At 40.7% G+C, this 18243-nt stretch overlaps 1 protein-coding gene across 13 annotated transcripts in view; it reads left to right on the forward strand.

Annotated features, from left to right (window-relative positions):
- Nucleotides 1–9086: 9086 nt before the first annotated feature.
- CCDC150 (coiled-coil domain containing 150) overlaps nucleotides 9087–18243 on the forward strand; it is a 139919-nt gene continuing 130762 nt past the window's right edge. For 11 of the 13 annotated variants that reach the window (XR_012421328.1, XR_012421329.1, XR_012421332.1 and 8 more), the window contains exons 1-2: nucleotides 9087–9158; nucleotides 15991–16154. Coding sequence is in view for 10 of the 13 variants with exons in the window: in XM_065525809.2 (XP_065381881.1) it covers nucleotides 9123–9158; nucleotides 15991–16154 (200 nt within the window). In the remaining 3 variants the exon portion in view is untranslated. The remainder of the gene's footprint in view (nucleotides 9159–15990; nucleotides 16155–18243) is intronic. The other 2 variants (XM_065525811.2, XM_065525810.2) reach the window with 1 other exon arrangement.

An 18243-nucleotide genomic window follows, 5' to 3' on the forward strand; every position in this document is an offset into this window, starting at 1 on the left:
TGCATGATCTAATTTATATGTGGAATTTAAAGAAAAGTGGAACTCGCAGAACAGAGAATAGAATGGTTGTTACCAGAGGCTGTGAAGAAGGGGACAAAAGAAGATATTGGGGGTACAAACTTTCAGCCATAAGGTAAGTAAGTACTGGAGACCCAATGTACAGTATGATGGTATATTAGTCCATTCTCACACTGCTATAAGAAACCACATGAGACTGGGTAATTTATGAAGAAAAGAGGTTTAACTGATTCACAGTTCCACAGGCTGTACAGGAAGCATGGCTGGGGGAGACCTCAGGAAACTTACAATCATGGCAGAAGGTGAAGGGGAAGCACACATATCTTCACCTGGTGGAGCAGAAGAGAGAGGGCGAAGGGGAAGGTGCCATACACTTTTAAACAACCGGATGTCCTGAGAACTGTATCATGAGACAGCATTAAGGGGCTGGTCTAAACCATCAGAAACCACCCCCATGATCCAATCACCTCCCACCAGGCTCCACCTCCAACACTGAGGACTACAGTTCAACATGAGATTTGTGTGGGGACACAGAGCCAAACCATATCAGATAGCTATAGTTAATAATAATGTACAATTTAAAGTTGCTAAAAGAGTAGATCTCAAGTATTGTCATGAAAAAAAGGTAATTATGTGAGGTGATTGATATGTTAATTAGTTTTATTGTGGTAATCATTTTGCTATGTATACATATATCAAAATATCATATTGTATATTTAAGATATATCCAATTTTTATTTGTCAATCATATCTCAATAAAGCTGGGGAAAAACTCCAAATGATTTTAAATCAAAATAGTCCTAAAAGGTATACACTGTAAAGTTTTATTCCTACAGAGGTTCCCATCTGCTTCTCCCTGTCACATATCCTACAGGCGGAGTGATCATACATTGTGGTTCCCCAAGAACATTTCCAGTTTATGCCTTTTTTCTTGGTTTAATTATTGATAGTGCCCCCATTTACTCTCAAAAGTTTAAATAATAAACATGAGAGGAAAAAAAATCAACGAACTTGAAAACAAAAGCAATAGAAAAAAATTAGTGAAACCAAAAGCAGATTCTTCTAAAAAGTCAACAGAATTGATAAACTTCTAGCCAGACTGACCACGAAAAAAAGGAAGAAGACAAAATTACCAATATTGGAAATAAAAGAGGAGCTATCATGACAGACCCCCACAGAAATTAAAATGATAAAAGGAACACAGGAGGTCCTCAAAGTATGTCATTTCATTCAACTTTGATGAGATTGATTAACAAAAAATTGATTAATGACACACGGTCTGTGTGGAGTTTGCACGTTCTCCCCATGTCTGTGGGTTTTCTCTGGTTACTGCAGTTTCCTCCCAAATCCCAAAGATGGGTATGTGAGGTAAACTGCTGTGCTAAATGGTCCCCATGTAACTGATTACGTGTGTGTGTGTGTGTCTCTGTGTGTGTGTGTGTGTGTGTGTGTGTGTGCCCTGAGATAGGATGGCATCCTGCCTAGGGCTGGTTCCTGCCCTGTGTCCTGAGCTGCAGGGATAGACTCTGGCAACCCACACCCTGAACTGGGATAACTGGGTAAATAATTATCTTACTTGTTTTTATTAATTTTTTTTTTTTTTTGAGACGGCATCGCTATCGTCCAGGCTGGAGTGCAGTGGCTCAATCTCGGCTCACTGCAACCTCTGCCTAACAGGTTCAAGCGATTCTCATGCTTCAGCCTCCCCAGTCGCTGGGACTTCAGGCACGTGCCACCATGCCTGCCATTTTTGTATTTTCAGTAAAGACGGGGTTTCACCTTGTTGGCCAGGCTGGTCTTGGACTCCTGACCTCAGGTGATCCGCCCACCTCGACCTCCCAAAGTGCTGGGATTACAGACGTGAGCCACCACATCTGGCCTACTAATATTTCTTAAATGTATGTGTAGCTCTCATTTATTTCAATATTTAATACTAGAAGTGTTCTGGTCTTTATTTAGAAATTTGGTGATGTTTTTGTGACCAGAAGTATGTCATAGGCACCTCTCATTTATATCAATTAGCCTATAATAAAAGTGATCTCCCAACCCAAATGTCCATCAGTGATAGCCTGGATTAAGAAAATGTGGCACATATACACCATGGAATACTAGGTAGCCATAAAAAAGGATGAGTTCATGTCCTTTGTAGGGACATGGATGAAGTTGGAAGCCATCATTCTCAGCAAACTATTGCAAGGACAAAAAACCAAACACTGCATATTCTCCCTCATAGGTGGGAATTGAACAGTGAGAACACTTGGACACAGGAAGGGGAACATCACACACCAGGGCCTGTCATGGGGTGAGGGGACGGGGGAGGGATAGCATTAGGAGATATACCTAATGTAAAAGACTAGTTAATGGGTGCAGCACACCAACATGGCACATGAATACATATGTAACAAACCTGCACGTTGTGCACATGTACCTTAGAACTTAAAGTATAATTTAAAAATAAAATAAAATAAGTAAAAGTGGTTTCCTTAAACTTTCAATTAAAGTTGCCGTTTCCAAGAACTTATTGAGGACATTAAGTAAGAATTTACTGTCCTGAAAACAACTCTATGCCCATTATCCAACAACTTAGATAAAACAGACCAATTCTTAAAATACACAAGCTACCTAAACTCGCTCAAAAAACAAAAACAAACAGACAAAACCATATAGTTCTACAACTATTAAAGAAATTGAATTTGTAGTTATAAACTTTTCAATAAAGAAAACACCCTGCCCGTATTTTTTTCTGCAATATTCTAGAAAACATTTAAGGCAGAAACAATAACAATTCTATACAACCTTTTTCTGAATTTATAAGAGAAGGAAACACTTCCCCATACAGCTTATGGAGCTAGCATTACCCTAATAACAAAACCCAATAACAACAGTATAATGAAAGAAAAATAAAGACCAGGCCAGGTGCGGTGACTCACACCTATAATCCCAGCACTTTGGGAGGCTGAGGTGGGCAGATCACTTGAGGTCCAGAGTTTGAGACAAGCCTGGCCAAGAAGGTGAAACCCTTTCTCTTCTAAAACTACAAAAATTAGCTGGGTGTGGTGGTGCATGCTTGTAGTCCAAGCTACTTGGGAGGATGAGGCCCAAGAATTGCTTGAGCCTAGGAGGTAGAGGTTGCAGTGAGCTGAGATCATACCACTGCACACCAGCCTGGGTGACAGAGTGAGACTGTTTCCAAAAAAAAAAAAGAAAAAGAAAAATACCAATATTGCCCACAAACATAGACACAAAAATACTCAACATATTATTAGTAAATTGGGTCTAGAAATATATAAAAAGGGAAAATACAGAATGATTAAGTGGGATTTATCCAAAGAATACAAGATTGTTTCAATTTGGGAAAAGTCAACCAATATAATTTACCAGATTACCAAACTAAAGAAAAAAAGCATGATTATCCAAATGGCATTTGACAAATTCAAATTTCTTTCCAACAAAAACTCTCAGCAGACTAGAAATGAAAGGAAATTGCCTGGATACGATTAAGGACAACTATAAAAACCTGTGACTAACATCATACTTGATGGGAACAAGAGAAGGACATCCTTCTTTCACCACTGCTATTCAATATCATAGTAAAAGTTTTAGCCAGTGCAACGAGGCAAGAAAAAGTCACTCCAATCAAAAGGGGAAAGAAAAAACTCTATTTGCAGGTGACAGAATTATTTATGTAAAAAAATCCCAAATAACATATAAAAAAATCTCTAAAGCTAGTCCTAAAACTAGTAAGGGAGTTTAGCAAGGTCATAGGATAAGAGATCAAAATACAAAAGTCAATTATATTTCTATATACTAGCAACAAACAATGGATTTGAAATTTTTAAAAAACTATTAACAAAAGGTGGAAAACTTAAATACAAATCTAACAAAATATATAGTATCTATATGTTGAAAACTGTAAGACACGAATTAAAGAAATCAAAGAAGACCTTAGACATGTGGAGAGATATGTTATCTTGGTTTGGATGAAAAATTATATGGTCACACTATCTACACGGGTAATAAAAGATACTTTTATTGATTTGTGTATATTCCCAGTGCTTATTTATGCAAATATAAAATTCTTATCCCCCCTGGTGTTACACAGTACCTCACTTGTTCAACTTAAAATATGTCCTATAGAATTTTCCATAAGTATATAGGAATTTTCCTCATAAAAATTTTTTATCATGAAAACAATTTTAGACATACAGAAAATTTATAAGAATAGCATAGCAAATACTCACATACCACCAGCTGGGTTTCGTTATTTTCTCTGATAAACGTGGTATTTGATTGTGTGAAGTTAATTCATATATTTCTCATTGCATAGTTAGATGCTGTAAATTCTGTCTTACCCCACTGCTGTCAGATGGGGTGGAGAATGGTAGGGGATGGAGTCTAACCAAAATGCATAGGCTTTGAAGCGAGACACAGCCAACTCCAAACACCCATTCTGTCACTTATTGGCTGTATGGCCTTTAGGCAAGTTGCTTAACTTTCCCCCGTGTCAGTTACTTCATCAGTAAAATGAGAATATAACTACTACACCAAAGGTTACAGTCAGAATCAAGTGTGGTGATATGATAAAGTACCAAAGAGTACTTTAATCTTAGGAAATGTAAAATAAAGCTGCAGCATCATCATCATAGCCTTGACCTTATTCATAAGTTTGGTTAACGGAACAAGGTGAAAATCTACCTGACTATAAAATTTAGTTGGTGGAGCTAAGTGACAGAGACCTTATAAGAAACACTGTTACTCCAAAACAGCATGGTACTGGTACCAAAACAGAGATATAGACCAATGGAACAGAACAGAGTCCTCAGAAATAATACCACACATCTACAGCCATTTGATCTTTGACAAACCTGAGAGAAACAAGAAATGGGGAAAGGACTCCCTATTTAATAAATGGTGCTGGGAAAATTGGCTAGCCATAAGTAGAAAGCTGAAACTGGATCCTTTCCTTACTCCTTATACGAAAATTAATTCAAGATGGATTAGAGACTTAAATGTTAGACCTAAAACCATAAAAGCCCTAGAAGAAAAACATAGGTAGTACCATTCAGGACATAGGCATGGGCAAGGACTTCATGTCTAAAACACCAAAAGCAACAGCAGCAAAAGCCAAAATTGACAAATGGGATCTCATTAAACTAAAGAGCTTCTGCACAGCAAAAGAAACTACCATAAGAGTGAACAGGCAACCTACAGAATGGGAGAAAATTTTTGCAATCTACTCATCTGACAAAGGGCTAATATCCAGAACCTACAAAGAACTCAAACAAATTTACAAGAAAAAAACAAACAACCCCATCAGAAAGTGGGCAAAGGATATGAACAGACATTTCTCAAAAGAAGACATTCATACAGCCAACAGACACATGAAAAAATGCTCATCATCACTGGCCATCAGAGAAATGCAAATCAAAACCACAATGAGATACCATCTCACACCAGTTAGAATGGCCATCATTAAAAAGTCAGGAAACAACAGGTGCTGGAGAGGATGTGGAGAAATAGGAACACTTTTACACTGTTGGTGGGATTGTAAACTAGTTCAACCATTATGGAAAACAGTATGGCGATTCCTCAAGGATCTGGAACTAGATGTACCATATGACCCAGCCATCCCATTACTGGGTATATACCCAAAGGATTATAACTTATGCTGCTATAAAGACACATGCACACGTATGTTTATTGCAGCACTATTCACAATAGCAAAGACTTGGAATCAACCCAAATGTCCATCAGTGACAGATTGGATTAAGAAAATGTGGCACATATACACCATGGAATACTATGCAGCCATAAAAAAGGATGAGTTTGTGTCCTTTGTAGGGACTTGGATGCAGCTGGAATCCATCATTCTTAGCAAACTATCACAAGAACAGAAAACCAAACACCGCATGTTCTCACTCATAGGTGGAAACTGAACAATGAGATCACTCGGACTCAGGAAGGGGAACATCACACACCGGGGCCTATCATGGGGAGGGGGCCGGGGGGAGGGATTGCATTGGGAGTTATACCTGATGTAAATGACGAGTTGATGGGTGCAGCACACCAACATGGCACAAGTATACATATGTAACACACCTGCACGTTATGCACATGTACCCTACAACTTAAAGTATAATAATAATAAATAAATTAAAAAAAAAGAAAAAAAAAAAAAGAAAAGCATGAATCAGAGAAGGCCAAAAAAAAAAAAAAAAAAAAAAAGAAACACTGTTACCCTTGGCCAATTCAATTAACAGAATTATCTTCTCAGCCTTGGGCTGATTCACCAGTTCAATAAAAAGTCAAAGACTCTTTCAATCCTAATCTCTATACCCAGAGCCAGTACTTTACCAAAATATCTGAATTGCCCACACAAGGCAAGGAACCAGTTAGTGAATTTGCCATTCTTATTTCTTTATTGTACCAACAAGATATGAAAACTTTGGGTGTTTTGTTTGCATTTATTTGTCCACGGAATACATTTCCAACTCCAAGGTGAAGCAGTTGCAGGTAACTTTACTGCCATTCGTGTAACTCCAATGTCAAATCATCAGCAGCATATATTCTATTTGGAGGCCTTTTCCTGGCTTACAAGCAGAGAGTGAAACACAGCCTCTATTAGTAGAGCCGTTCAAAATGTATTCATTCACTCACCTAACAAAAACTTTCCAAACCCCTAATGTGTGCCGGGCATTGTACTTGGTGTTGAAAATAAACAAAAATTCCTGTCCTTAAGTAGCTTACAGCTCATATAAGGGGAAATAAGATACATTGACAATTATGAAGTGCTTTGGGAGAGAATAGAATGGCTTCACAGAAGAGGCTGTTTCTGTTGAGCTAGTGAGACTGACAAGAGGAAGGCCATTCCCAGCAGAGTGAGCATAACCTGCAAGCACAAAGACATTCTATGCTAACAGGCTTGAATTCAGAGTTCCACTGGGGCACTAGGTGCAGAGGAGCCTGGAGGGTTCAGCTGAAGCTATTACCAGTTTGATCTTCATCCTGCTCAACGGAAAACTTTTAATTCAATGGGGGAACCATTAAATGCTTTTAAGCAAAGGCCTGAGATAATGAGATTTACTTTTGTAAAAGATCTGGTAGCCATATGAAAGATACTTTGGAAGGAGTAATAGGAAAACCAGTTAGGAGGCTATTGTAGTGAAAGATAATGTGGTCCTCACAAAATATCTAGGATTTCCATGAATGAAATGATCTGCTTTGATAAACGGGGTAATGTCTGAGAACTATTTATCAACTGAAAATCAAGAGGGAAATCAGCAAGAAAATCGGTATGTTCAGCACTATTTCAATCAAAATCCTAGCAGAATTTTTGTAGGTATCAACAAGTTGATTCAAAACATTTGGGAGAAAGGTAAAGGAACTAGAAAGTTAAAGGAACAGCCAAAACAAATTTGAAAAAGGACAAAGTTGGAAGACTATACTCCCTGGTTTCAAGTTTATTGAAGACTTCGGGTTCTTTTCTCTAACTTAGTAATTGCTTAAGTTCTTATACAGTTTGCCACATGGTGAATAGGGGAAAACAAATGAAAAACACGAATTTAATCAGTTTGGTTCCCTGACTGCTTCTTAATATGCAGATTTGAGAAGGTGAAAACTCTCATTACACAGAAACACGTGGATACACTTATCACCCAATTCTTAATTCCACTGATAAACCAGAGGTCATTGTAAGATAAAACATACATAATAAAAATAATTGGCTCTTTGCACTGACGCTTTAAAAACACATTTTCATTTCCTATTAAAAGCTTTATTTGGTCCCTTTCCCTGAAATGTATGCAGTGCTCATTTCTCCTTCACCGGATCGGCTCAAAGCTTGATGAATATGGCTGTGGTTTGATGGGCAGTCTCTCCATCTCACGTTGAGGCTTGGCTATGAAAAGAATTAGAATAGCAAGATCAAGTGTCAGGCTAAGTAAATGAGGTCTCATGTCGGATCTGATTGCTTATATGAGAGGGCTGAAGTGATTCTTGGCCGCACTCTCAGGGAGAAGAGAGAAATGCATTTTAATTGCCCTGGCACGGATAACAGGTGTTCTTCCAGCTACCAAAACGCAAAGCTGCGTTGTCTTTGCACTATAGAAGTCTTTCCCTTAAGTGAGAATACATATTCTTAAAGCAAAACAACTCAGAAACGCTGGCGTGGTGATGCACACCTGTAATCCCAGGACTTTGGGAGGCCGAGGTGGGCGGATGGCTTGAGCCCAGGAGTTCCAGACCAGCCTGAGCAATATGGTGATAACCCCGCCTCCACGAAAAAATACAAAAATTAGCCAGACGTGGTGGCGCGTGCCTGTGGGCCCAGCTATGGGGGAGGCTGAGATTAGAGGATCGCTTGAGCTCGGGAGGTCGAGGCTGCAGTGAGCAGAAATCGCACCACTGTAATCCACCCTGGGCCACAGAGGAAGACCCTATCTCAAAAAAGCAAACCACCAAAAAAACCAGGGACAGTTCAATGCTCTTTTTCGTTTCATAGCTACTTAACACTCAAATTTACAAATACCTATTAACTTGTCGACAGGGCAAGAAATAATTCATGCTGAAGAGACGAAAGACCAGACAGCACATTTCTGTGTTTTACTCTCCATGCGGCCATCATGGGCGAGGACGAAGAGGGACATGATTTTTCCTTTAACAAGAAGAATGCTTAAGCTCTGAATTTTTAACTAATTTTTATGCTCGTTACTCTGCTGTAGGGTATGTATTTACCAAGATTAGCAGAACACCGTGAGTTCACCAGGCAGAGACAAGTCACTGTGAAGTAGATAGCACAGGACCTCCCGGAGGGCAGCGGCCAGAAACTACATATCCCGGCGTGCCCCGCTCGAGAGCACAATGGAGCCTGTCGTCATTCGGTTCACGACGCTACGCATTCCCTGAGCGCCGCCGGATGCCGGCCTGGGTCCCGCCCAGGGCGGAGGGCCCTCCTGGGCCGGGAAAACTACAGTTCCCGACATGCCCTGCCACGGGTGCGCCTGCGTACCGGAGCTACTGCGCCGGGGAGCGGGTTGGTTTAAAACGCGGTGTTAGTTTCAAGGAAACCCGCCAGCCTGTAGCAGTACGGAGCCTCAGGCGGACAGATGGACTGTAGGGTGAGGCTGCCGGGCCCTGGGCGGGTGAGCTGTGGTCGGAGGCTCGTTGGGGAGGGGCGTCGGCTCAGATAAGGACAGTCACCACTCCCTGGCGCCCTCTCCCTGTCCTAACGGAGTCCAGTCTCACTCCCTGGACCTCAGGGCCCTGATTTAAGGCGCTTCGGCGTTGGCTGCTGATGAAAGCCATTTAGGAGTGAAGTTTGCATTGGCCTGGCTCCAGCTGAGGTATGGGAGATAGTCGCCGAAGCCTCCAGATAAGCCCAATACCACCTTTATTTATGTGTTAAGTTGGAGGTTAATAGGTTCCTGGGAAGGCTATTTCGGCGTTAATGTTTGATTTTTACCCCCAGTTAATCCTGCCTGGCTTGCTTACCAGAATATAGGTGTCAGGAATTTGCACTTGTTCTTTACGGCTTCTGCAGTACCTGGCGCTTTTGCTAGAACGGAATAGACATTCGTTAAGTTCCTGTCGAAGTAGTCTCCTGTTTATTTACCACCCATAATTTCCCAGGCACTGTACTGGGCTCTAAAGATAGAAAAGTGTCTATTTTGACCCCACTTTAGGGAAGTTCTATTAGTCTGCCCTAAATGCCCGCACACACTTGCTTCTAATTTGTTAATCTTGACGTGCTCAGGACTAGGTCCTTTATCCTTTCTGTTCTCTGTTACCCCGCCTTATGGTTTTCTTGAGCTCTTCAGAAACTAATCTCCGGTCCACACCTCATCCCCAAACTTTAGATCCACAAATTCAATAATGTATCTTTCATGTTTTAAATTTGACATTTTAAAAACTACTATCTTTTCCACAAAATGGATTCTTCCTTAATAAGTTTCCGTAGTCTCAGTGATAGCACCATCCAGGCCAAAAACCTTGGAGTAATCTTGGCTTTTTCCTTTCCCTCATATCTCATATCTAATGCATCAGCAAAAGCTGTCTTTCAAGTATATCTAGCTACCAACCTCTCTTACAGTAAGAATGCCACTGCTGTCACCTTGGTTCTGACCAGCAGCATCTCTACTTCCGCTCTTGTTCTTCCACCATTTCGAGTGGGAGGGAGTCAAAGTGATCCAGTTAAAAGGAAAATTAGATAGCATTCCTCAGCTATAGACCCCCAGTGGCTCTGAGAATCACTGACAGCAAAAGCCAGACTTTTACATTGGCCTTCAAGGCCCTGTGTATTCTGATTTATTTATTTATTTTTTCTTTGAGACAGTCTCGCTCAGTCGCCCAGGCTGGAGTGCAGTGGCGCGATCTCAGCTCGCTGCAAGCTCCCCCTCCTGGGTTCACGCCATTCTTCTGCTTCAGCCTCCTGAGTAGCTGGGAGTAGCTACAGGCGCATGCCATCACGCCTGGCTATTTTTTTTTTTTTTTTTGTATTTTTAGTAGAGACAAGGTTTCACCGTGTTAGCCAGGATGGTCTCCATCTCTTGACCTCGTGATCCGCCCGCCTCGGCCTCCCAAAGTGCTCAGATTACAGGCGTGAGCCACCGCTCCCGGCCGTATTCTGGTTTTATTATTACCATCTCAATTCATCTGTCAATGTTCTCTGTGTTACTCCTTCCTCTCCAGCCAAACCCACGTCATTATTGTGTGTGAACTCATCAGACTTTCTAACTTCAGGCCTTTGCACTTGCTGTTTCCGTCTTCTGGGCCTTTCTGCCCTCTGATATCTATATAGCAGGTCTTTGCTCAAATGTTATGAGGCTTTCTTTGACCACACTGCTTAAAATGAAAACCTGCCCTGCAGCCTCCATCCCACGTTCTTTCCTATTTCATTTTCCTCCTTTGCACTTGTCACCAATAAACAGACTGTGTATTTTACTTACTGTCTGTCTTCTTCACTGGAATATAAGCTCCGCGAAGGCAGGGAGTTTTGTCGGGACTGCTCTACCCAGCCCACGCCCCGCGCCATTGCCTATGACAGTGTCTAGCTCTTGGTAAATGTTCAGGAAATGTTTGTTAGATGTGAGTGAATGAAGATAGTGTTACCATATTATTTTCCAGTGGTTGTGATAAACAACATTGACTCCCTGGACTGTTATTTTGGAACCAATGGCATATACTTGTATATGCTTTTGCCAGTGTGCACCTATTGCCAGGTGTAGGAATGAAGCCTGTGTCCACAGAAGCAAGTGTTCTCTTTTCAAAGTCATCTGGCTTTTACTAGTATATTACTTGTGACATGGGTCTTTTTCTTGCCGTGCTTTCCATAAGGTTACCTGCGTAGAAGCTCTTTGGAAATTTTCTCCCTAAACATTAAGACAGAATTCTATTAGTTTGATAATGATATATGCATAGAAATTAGTTATGAATGAACTTTTTTAAAATTAAAAGTTTATATCTCAGTATTTTTATTGCTGTTACTATCAAGCATTAGGACTTAGGTTCAAGGCAGCAATCAATATTTGCTCCTTTTCAAACACAACAAAGCACAGATACGTTAAAGCCGTTTTCTCTTTGCTAGAATGTCAGCCAGTAGAGGTAGATTCTTTTCATGTAAGACTGTTCTTCTTAGACTATGAGCCATAGAACTATGACTTATGAGGATCTGCCAAGTGGCCAATGGAGAGTGTGTGTGTATTTATGTGTGTATGGGTGTGGGTGGCATTTCTGCTATCCCTGCTTTGGGCCTACCAGATAGGGAGGACAAACAAGGGTATGAGCAACTGCAGTGAAAATGAGACTCTTTCTCTAACTTTAAGCCCCAACGTGGTAGATTAATTTACTGGATTAAAAGTTCTTATCTCATACTTTAACAGCCTCCCAGATACTTGGGGACTCTGCCTGGTGGCTTTAAGACTGTCTTCTTGCTACTCAGCCATCACTGCCCCCTCCCTTGCTTCCAAGGACTCTCCTGATCTTGGCATTGTTTGGTTTTGTTTTTGTTTTCCCATGGTGGGAAGTGGAGGTGGTGGTTGGGAGGGAAGGTTTTCAGCTAACCCTGAGACTTGTTTTTATTTTTATTTTTTTAGAGACAGGGTCTTGCTTTGTCACCCAGGCTGGGGGGCAGTGGCACAATCATAGCTCACTGCAGCCTCTACCTCCTGGGCTCAAGTGATCCTTGTGCTCAGCCTCCCGAGTAGCTAGGGCTACAGGCACAGGCCACCATGCCCAGCTCATTTTTAAACATTTTTGGTAGAGAATAGGGTCTTGCCATGTGGGCCAGGCTGGTCTGGAACTCCCGGCCTCAAGTGATCCTCCCACATAGGCCTTTCAAAAATGCTGGGACTACAGGCATGAGCCACTGTGCCTGGCCATGAGATCTGTTTTTAGTAAATCCCCAAAGGCTAGATTGGCTTAATTTTTGCATCAGCAACTTTGATGACCTGAACAGGATTCTCAGCGATTGACTAAGAGGATATTTTAAGGACAACACCATGTGTTTCACTCAAAAGCTTTGTCCCCTGCCTACCATCAATCAGTGTCCCAGTCACTTCAATCTCCCCCTTCTTAGGGTGAATTTTCTATAAACTTCCTGCCCCTCAGAGACTGGGGCAAGTTGGTTCCTCCTTTTTGAAAGTATATTTTCTCTATGGAAGCCTGAGAAGCTTCAGTGTAGAGCAGGGTCGGGTGGCACTGGGTATGGATGCAAACCAAATTCCTACCACGACACGTTGGACCTTTTTTTAAAAACAAATGTAGCAACTTAAATGATTTGCCATTTTTTCATGGCTGAATGTACACATGTCCTGGAGAGTGAATGTAAGCATTTAATACAGATCATAGGTTCCTTAAGGAAATATCAACAAAACTAGACATTTGAACAATTACATGAAAAAATTTTAGTTGGGAATCTGCATCCTATTCAAACTGTGTGGGGGAGCTTCTCCATTTCCTATATATTTTTTTCCAAAGATAGACTTTTGCAATATGCATGTTAGTATTATGTGCTTGGCTTTTGATATAAATGAACATAGACAAGACTCTATATATATATATATTTTTTTTTTTTTTTGAGACTGAGTCTCGCTCTGTCGCCCAAGCTGGAGTGCAATGGCGCAATCCTGGCTCACTGCAAGCTCCGCCTCCTGGGTTCATGCCATTCTCCTGCCCCAGCCTCCCGAGTAGCTGGGAATACAGGCGCCCGCCACCGCGCTCGGCTCATTTTTTGTATTTTTAGTAGAGACGGGGTTTCACCGTGGTCTCGATCTCCTGACCTTGTGATCCGCCCGCCTCGGCCTCCCAAAGTGCTGGGATTACAGGCGTGAGCCACCGCACCCGGCCAAGACTATATTATAACCGGCTACCTGGGCCTAATAAATTGCCACAGAAATCGTTCTCCCTCCCCCGCTCTGGCACTGCTTGTCATTTTAACTTCTTCGTTCTACTTGTTTTTCCACCAGCTAATGCCTGGGCCTACCGTATGTAGAAGAAAGTGACTAAAACAAAAAAAAGTTTTAAATCTCACATTAGCAGAGTTTGAAGATTACTGGTTTTGCCCAAATGTCATGTTAGTCTGAGGTGCTCTGTCTTTTCCTTGTGTTTATCAGACCCTGGTGATCCTTGGCTCTTTGTTTGTATTTGGGAGTGAGGTGCTGCATGCCTGACTTGATAGAACGCTCTGGGAATTGTAAGGGGGTAGGAAAAGACAGGTGCCATCTTTTCTCTCCTTTTTATTTAGAAAAACAAAAGTCTGCCTAGGAGCCCTTTTGCAAACTTCTGCCCAAAGTCTCTTTGGCCAGAATATTCACATGAGTGTGCCCGCTGAGGCGAGGCTGGGGTCATGAGCTTTTCTGCTTCTTTTGGAGAGAGGACAAAGGAGCTGTGTCTGCAAAAACCCAATTAGCCAACCTTTCCCTACTTTTTCTCCCCACCTTTGGCCTGATTTATCTCTAGGTCAGTAGCTGGACAGCAGGTGACAGAAAATAGAATGGAGGTGTTTCTCCATTGTTACCCCTCCATTTTTTCCCCATCCAGTGCTGTTGGTGGCTCCCCCAATTCCAGCCCTGGTTTATGGCAGCTGATCCAGCCCTATGGGCTTACTCAGAGGCTCTTCCTTTTCCTACTTGAGGAATACTATACTGGCTCATGTGGTAACATTACCAGGAGTCTCCACATCTGTTTTTTTTTTTTTTTTTTTCCCAGAAATGTAGATGAACCCTACTTTGAATCTTTGTATGTCCAGAGACTGCATCAATATCTGCATGTCTTTGTCTTTCCTTCAGGAATGAACTGAAAAAAAAGAAAGAAAGTTAATAGAAGGGAGCTTCTTTCACCCCATGTCGTTAAGCTGACTTAACAGCAGATCTAAAGAATGCAAAAAGCTTGTGTCAAAAAATGCATTGTTTCACAGTAGGGCATGAAAGAAAAATTCTGGTCAGAAACACCATAATAAGAGTAAAAAGAAAAACAGGCTGGGTGTGATGGCTCATGCCTGTAATGCCACCACTTTGGGAGACTGAGGCTGGCGGATCACTTGAGGTCAGGAGTTTGAGACCAGCATGGCCAACATGGTGAAGCCCCGTCTCTACTAAAAATACAAAAAAAAAAAAAAAAAAAAAAAAAATTAGCTGGGCCTGGTGGCACACACCTGTAATCTCAGCTACCCGGGAGGCTGAGGTGGGAGGATTGCTTGAACTCAGGAGGTGGAGGTTGCAGTGAGCCGAGATTGCTCCATTTCAGTCCAGCTTAGGTGACAGAGCAAGACTCCACCTCAAAAAAGAAAAAAATAGAAAGGCCATTTTCTGGGACCTGTGGGAAGAGATAGAAAGTGAATTAGAGAGCTATTTCAGGATGAAGAAACATCCTCAGCAGGTATAGCAAGCTCAGCCCCACCATGATTCTTGCTCCCACCAGTCCTCCCGCTTCATGAGTTCTTGCCGTGGGTCCTGGGACCACCTTCAGCAACTTGAACATGAGGTGGACCCCCCTTTCACTTCCAGGAAGGTGAGGGTCAGGGAGATACCTGTTTATGTAGGAAGTGGTAACAAGGTATATTCCTGATATTCCAAGTTGGACCCTTGTGAACACATTCCCATACGAACACAATCACTAGAAATGGCTGAGGTTTACAACATGATTAGTAGAGAAATGTCTGTACAGGATGGAGTGTCAGGAAAATGTTTTTAAAGTTTTCATCAATTACTTTGTCATTGAACACGATTCATTTACACGTTGGGACCATATATAAGCTAATTCTGCTTCTGTCACTAATGTCTTGAAAGAGTATTCTCACTATTATTTTCATTGGGTTTTGGGGGAGGAGCCTGTGGAAATTTGATGTCAATAGCTGTAGAAAGGTCTTTGCTTTTGCTTGAAGTTAAGGTTGCATGTTATTTTTTAAAATGTTGCTTCAATGTAGGATACATAGTTGGTAAATCATTTATTTTATGACAACTGTACAGAGGTCCAAGTATAGAATGTTTTTCAAGAAGGTTGAATGGTAATAATGTTACGATGAAAATGGCTAATAATAAAAGCCATTCCCTCAGCAAGTCATAGGTCCTCGTGTGTGACCAATACTGGCAAATAGAATAGACTAAATTATGATGAAATAAACTACTCAACAATCTTAATGGCTTGCAACAACATAGGTTTATTGTATGTCATGACATCCACACTGTATATCATGAATGGGTTGTGGGTCTGTTTGATGTCATCGTCACCTTGGGACCCTAGTGCATGGAGAAAGTCCTGCCTGGGATGTTGCTCATCTCATGGGGGAGGGAAAAGAGAGAGATGGTGAAGAACAAGCTGGCTCATAACTTCCACCTACATTTAATTGACCAAAGCAGAACACATGACCATTCCTGAGTTTAACAGGACAGTGATGCCTAATCCTGGCACAGGAATGGCAGTGACTATTTTTGATCAATAATAGGACCTACCACGCTAAGATTGTGACTGTATTCTTAGGTACATATGGAAACTACAGTGTCCAGACCGGTCCTTTCTCCAACCCACATCAACGCTACAGCTTCTGAAACATTCACAGTACTTCAGCAAAGGATGCGAATAGTTGAGGAACAGACCAGTTCACTGAGGGATGACCTAATAATGTTGGATTTTGGTGAAAAAAGGTAACAAAAATGAACTAGATCTCCGTAGGTTGAAGAATTTTGCTTCACTGCTTATTAAGTCACAGTAGTTTGGCAGATGAGATGGATATTTGCAAAGGAACTGGGAAATAATTTTCATTTGAGCATTACTTAGAAAATATTTACAAAATGAAGAGTTGTCATTCTGTGGTAGAGCTAGAGCTATTATCACTTCTTTCCTAAACAGATACTTAAAATGTGTTAATTAGGTATACAAACTTCGGTATTCTGTTTGCTTGATTAAAAACAAATGTAAGTTTTCATGTAATAAAAAAAGATTGGTTCTTATTTTAAAATAGAGACATATTAAGGTTAAAAGCTAGAATGTTGCTTCATGCCATTAATTTGGTCATTTTCTTCTCCCATATTTATTGTAAATTAAAAGAGGTTTTTGAAGTCTTTAAAAATTTTATAATTTAGAATGAGATACTAAAAAAAAATTGTTTTTTCCCCTAGTTCCTCTAAAGAAGTAATTAAAAGTTGGATTATCAATGACCTGCAGAATCTGTGGGCTTAAGCAGCCAATTTAGAATTTACTGGTGTGATTTTTTAAAAATTACATATATATTTCCTGAGTGTCTCTCATGAAAGGTATCAAATTAGTATAGTGGGTATTGCACCCATGGAATAAATAACCCTTTATTCACAATGTAGTTGGTATAGCACCCATGGAATAAGTAACCCTTTAGCAGTTAAAGATTAAATTTGGTTCAAATGTTGAGTATGTTGGTAACACAATAGGAATATTTATTATGAATTTAAAAATGTTCTAAAAACATGAATATATTGCCTCCATGCAGACTTTAATAATTAGTTCACTATAATAGAATTAACATTTAACATTTTTATGCATATAAAATATACATATATACATACATATTTTATATGCATGTATTATGTATCTAATTATCACCCCTTAAATATTTAACATATTTTTATTTATTTATTTTTTATTATACTTTAAGTTCTAGGGTACATGTGCACGACATGCAGGTTACATATGTATACATGTGCCATGTTGGTGTGCTGCACCCATTAACTTGTCATTTACATTAAGTATATCTCCTAATGCTATCTGTCTCCCTTCCCCCTCCCCACAATAGGCCCTGGTGTGTGATGTTCCCCTTCCTGTGTCCAAGTAATCTCATTGTTCAATTCCCACCCATGAGTGAGAACATGCGGTGTTTGGTTTTCTGTTCTTGTGATAGTTTGCTGAGAATGATGGTTTCCAGCTGCATCCATGTCCCTACAAAGGACACGAACTCATCCTTTTTTATGGCTGCATAGTATTCCATGGTGTATATGTGCCACATTTTCTTAATCCAGTCTGTCACTGATGGACATTTGGGTTGATTCCAAGTCTTTGCTATTGTGAATAGTGCCACAATAAACACATGCGTGCATGTGTCTTTATAGCAGCATGACTTATAATCCTTTGGGTATATACCCAGTAATGGAATGACTGGGTCAAATGGTATTTCTAGTTCTAGATCCTTGAGGAATTGCCACACTGTTTTCCACAATGGTTGAACTAGTTTACAGTACCACCAACAGCGTAACAGTGTTCCTATATCTCCACATCCTCTCCAGCACCTATTGTTTCCTGACTTTTTAATCATCACCATTCTAACTGGTGTGAGATGGTATCTCATTGTGGTTTTGATTTTCGTTTCTCTGATGGCGAGTGGTGATGAGCATTTTTTCATGAGTCTGTTGGCTGTATAGATGTCTTCTTTTGAGAAGTGTCTGTTCATATCCTTTCCCACTTTTTGATGGGGTTGTTTTTTTTCTTGTAAATTTGTTTGAGATCTTTGTAGGTTCTGGATATTAGCCCTTTGTCAGATAAGTAGATTTTAAAAATTTTCTCCCATTCTGTAGGTTGCCTGTTCACTCTGATGGTAGTTTCTTTTGCCGTGCAGAAGCTCTTTAGTTTAATTAGATCGCATTTGTCAATTTTGGCTTTTGTTGCCATTGCTTTTGGTGTTTTAGACATGAAGTCCTTGCCCATGCCTATGTCCTGAATGGTATTACCTAGTTTGTCTTCTAGGGTTCTTATGGTTTTAGGTCTAAC

Source organism: Macaca fascicularis, chromosome 12 (assembly GCF_037993035.2).
Source record: "Macaca fascicularis isolate 582-1 chromosome 12, T2T-MFA8v1.1".
In the NCBI taxonomy this organism is placed as follows: domain Eukaryota; kingdom Metazoa; phylum Chordata; class Mammalia; order Primates; family Cercopithecidae; genus Macaca; species Macaca fascicularis.